Source organism: Echinops telfairi, unplaced genomic scaffold (assembly GCF_000313985.2).
Source record: "Echinops telfairi isolate 266 unplaced genomic scaffold, ASM31398v2 ScPeMD7_7475;HRSCAF=8513, whole genome shotgun sequence".
NCBI classification, from domain to species: domain Eukaryota; kingdom Metazoa; phylum Chordata; class Mammalia; order Afrosoricida; family Tenrecidae; genus Echinops; species Echinops telfairi.
This window is the reverse complement of record NW_022111379.1, coordinates 267,328-270,676: the sequence shown is the minus strand read 5'-3', so window position 1 is coordinate 270,676 and position 3,349 is coordinate 267,328. Positions and strand designations below refer to the sequence as shown.

The 3,349-nt window shown below is 41.5% G+C and overlaps 1 protein-coding gene across 1 annotated transcript; it reads right to left on the bottom strand.

The window, feature by feature from the left end:
- Window positions 1–1,591: 1,591 nt before the first annotated feature.
- On the bottom strand, window positions 1,592–2,494 carry LOC101646820 (nucleophosmin-like). Its single transcript, XM_045285824.1, is given in 2 exon segments — window positions 1,592–2,286; window positions 2,289–2,494. Coding segments are annotated over 2 exon segments (876 nt in total). The 5' UTR covers window positions 2,470–2,494.
- Window positions 2,495–3,349: the final 855 nt, after the last annotated feature.

The following is a 3,349-nucleotide window of genomic DNA, read 5'->3' as shown; positions in this document are numbered from 1 at the left end:
TTTTACAGTTGTCACCCTTTTACAGGAGGTTGGCAGTTCAAATCCACTTAGTGACTTTGTGGAAGAAAAGGCCTGGCATTCTGTTTCAGTAAAAATCAGAGCCAAGAAAGCCAGCAAGCCAGTCACATGGAGCCGCTCTGCATTGGAATCACCTCGACCCAACAACAGTGGGGTTTGAGGACAGTCACAACAAGATACATGGGTCTGTGCACTCTGCAAGATTGAAAAAAGACAACTTTTTATTCTCTCTATGTGTAAAGGTGTACATAGGTTTTTTAGTACGTTGCTCTTTGCAGCGAGGCATTTAGTAACATTTGTCCAGTCCACTTGTTTTCATGAGAAAGTTTCATAAACTAGCATTTACTTGGTTTTTCCCTTTTGCCAACACTGCCTGTTGACCATTTGTCTTTTCTCTTTTAGGATGGTTGGATTGGTGTTCGAGCCGTGATGCTCAAGAAAACACTGACGGCTACGGATTTCTATAATGGGTATTTGCATCCTTGGTACCAAAACAGCACTCAGGTTCACCCACTCCAGTGCAGGTTTCAGACTCTCAGACTGCCAACTGAGCAACAGCAGAGGAAAAAAATGGTTGCTATGCAACAAACAGTACATTAAACAGGAAGCAGATGGACAAGAATCTATCACATATATGTGATTTATGAAGAACCGTATTTGCAAGGAATTCCCTGGGTGGTTCAAATGGTTCAATGCAACCAGTTACTGCGAACCAGTGCTGAAGGCGCAGGTCCACCCAGAGGCACCTCAGCAGAAAGGCATGGAGCTCGATTTCCAAGTGATCCCTTCAGAAATCCTGTGGAGGTCAGTTTTGCACTGACACATAGGCCCACCATCAATCATAATCATTGGCAACTGGTTACTAGTTGCCTTGACTTTCCAAGAAGATGATGCCGTGGGAAGAAGAGATTATTGTCAAAAAGTAGCTTTTCTTTCTTGAATAACAAAAAAGTTTAAATAAACTTATTTAGCTTAAGGAGAGTGTATCTTTCCCTAAGAGCAATGGAACTGATATGTTTACTTAGATAGATGATAGATAGATAGATAAATAGATAACTGGTATGTTTTCATGGATTGATCAATAGCTAGATAAATAAATAGAGACTGGTTTCCAAAAGTCCATGGACAAAATTTCATTCACAGTTTTTGAACCTGCCTCATACACACTCAAGAGTGATTCTTTTAAAAACTGTTAAATTTTAAAATCGTATTTCCCCATTGACTATGTTATCATTTTAGGAGTATTTTTTTTTTTACTTTATTAAAATACTGAGTTTTATTTCACATGTATATTTTTGTCTCCCCACCATTTCCATTTGTCTGACCACTGCTACTACTCTGTCCTATCATAACATTCCATACATACTTAGAACCAAGCAAAGGGTGGAGTTCCATCTTTACAAACTTAACAGGCGTTTTAGACAACACATTCTTGGCAATGGAACCTGGACAACATTTATCAGACACGGTAGGGAAAGTTCTCACTCTGCATTATAAAAAAAGGACGGCCAGATAGCAACTGTTACAGAAATGAAATAAGACGGAAAATTTTAACAAACTTCAAACTATTTTCTTAAAGAGACTTCCTCCGCTGCCAGAGCTCTTGAACAGCCTCCTGGTCATTCATCCGGAAGCAATTCTTCACATCATTGATGAATGTGGCTTCCACTTTTGGAAGAGAACCACCCTTTTCTATACTTGCTTGCATTTTTGCTTTAATGTCTTCTACAGAACTAGGGCCTTTCGGTGTTTTGGGAGTTTTTTCCTGTTTTTTGTAGGATTCTTGACCTTTGGATCTTGGTGTTGATGGTTTTGAATCTTTTCCATTCTGGTTTGATTTTTGTGCATTTTTGGCTGGTGTATCCCGTATAGATTTCTTCACTGGAGCTTTTTCTTCAGTTTCATCATCATCAAAATCATCATCATCTTCTTCTTCATCATCGTCGTCATCGTCCTCATCATCATCTTCCTCATCATCAGCAGCAAGTTTTACCTTTTTCTGTGGAACCTTGTTACCACTTGTGGGGGCAGACCGCTTTCCTGATACACTTCCCTTTTTCGTTTCCTCTTCTTCTTTTTTTTCTTGTGTGTCTGTATCTTCCTCCTCAGCTACTAAATGCTGTCCACTAATATGCACAGGCCCTGAGCCACACTTCAACCGTAAGACCACTGGTGGTGTTATTTCAAAGCCCCCAAGGGACACCGTTGGCTGTACAGACATTTTCAAAGTTGCCAGTGTTACTTTAATTGGGCTGCCTTCATAATTGCTTCAACAATATGCAGTTCATCCTTTGCACCAGCACCTAAACTGACCGTTCTTAAAGATAACTGGTGCTCATTTTCATCATTATCCACCTTAAAGTGGTAATCTTTGTCAGCCTTTAGTTCACAACCGAAAAGGTAGTTTTGGGGCCTCAGGGGGCTCATGTCCATATCCATCGAATCTTCCATGGGGTGGTGACATGCACTTCGGTGAGAGAAACGGAAAATGGAGGTAAGCCACAGCCGTCACTACACACAGCAGCGCAGGACGGAATCACACCAGGGCCATTTTAGGAGTATTTAATGAATAAATGAACTTATCACAAAGATTTCAACTGATGGAACTAGACAGGAAATGCTGACATGACAAGCTAATCAGCCACCAAGTCAGCAGCGGCCTCCTCCTCCAGCAGCACTCGGCTCTCCAGAGACAAAGGGCGAGCTTGCGCTGACCAGACGCTCAGCAACCGTTTTCCCAAGTGGGACGGTTAGGGTTTGTGTCTATTTAACTGAATCTGTTAAGAGGGTGGTCACATCATTAACTTGGAATAGAGTGGTCATCTATATTAATATACTTTTAGGAGTGAAAGGAGGCACCTGTATGCGGGGCCTTCAAAAAGTTCATTGACAAATGGAGTTACAAGAAAATGGAGTTTTTCTGTGAGCTTTCTGAAGTTCTTTCATACTAAATACTCTAGTACAACAAGCATAAACCAAGACTCTCCCAGGCACCGGGTCTGGTCATCGTATGTATTGAGCACTCTCCGTGTAACTTGGGATAAAGGCGAGGCCATCAACTTTTGTAAAGAGGTGAAGGCTCTGAAACCCGTAGGGGCAGTTCAACCCTGTCCTGTAGTGTTGCTACGAGTCAGAATCTACTCCATAGCAGCGAGGGAGGGATGGGCAGTAAGTTTTTAAGTTTAATGGAACTCGATTTTACTCTGGTTACTGGAGATTGAAAGGCTAAGTAACACTAACCATCTTCAATCCAGGAGGGAAGCAGACAGTGTAAGCAGTGCAATACAGCTAGAAAGGCCGTAATGGAGGATGTATAATGGACATGTTAAGT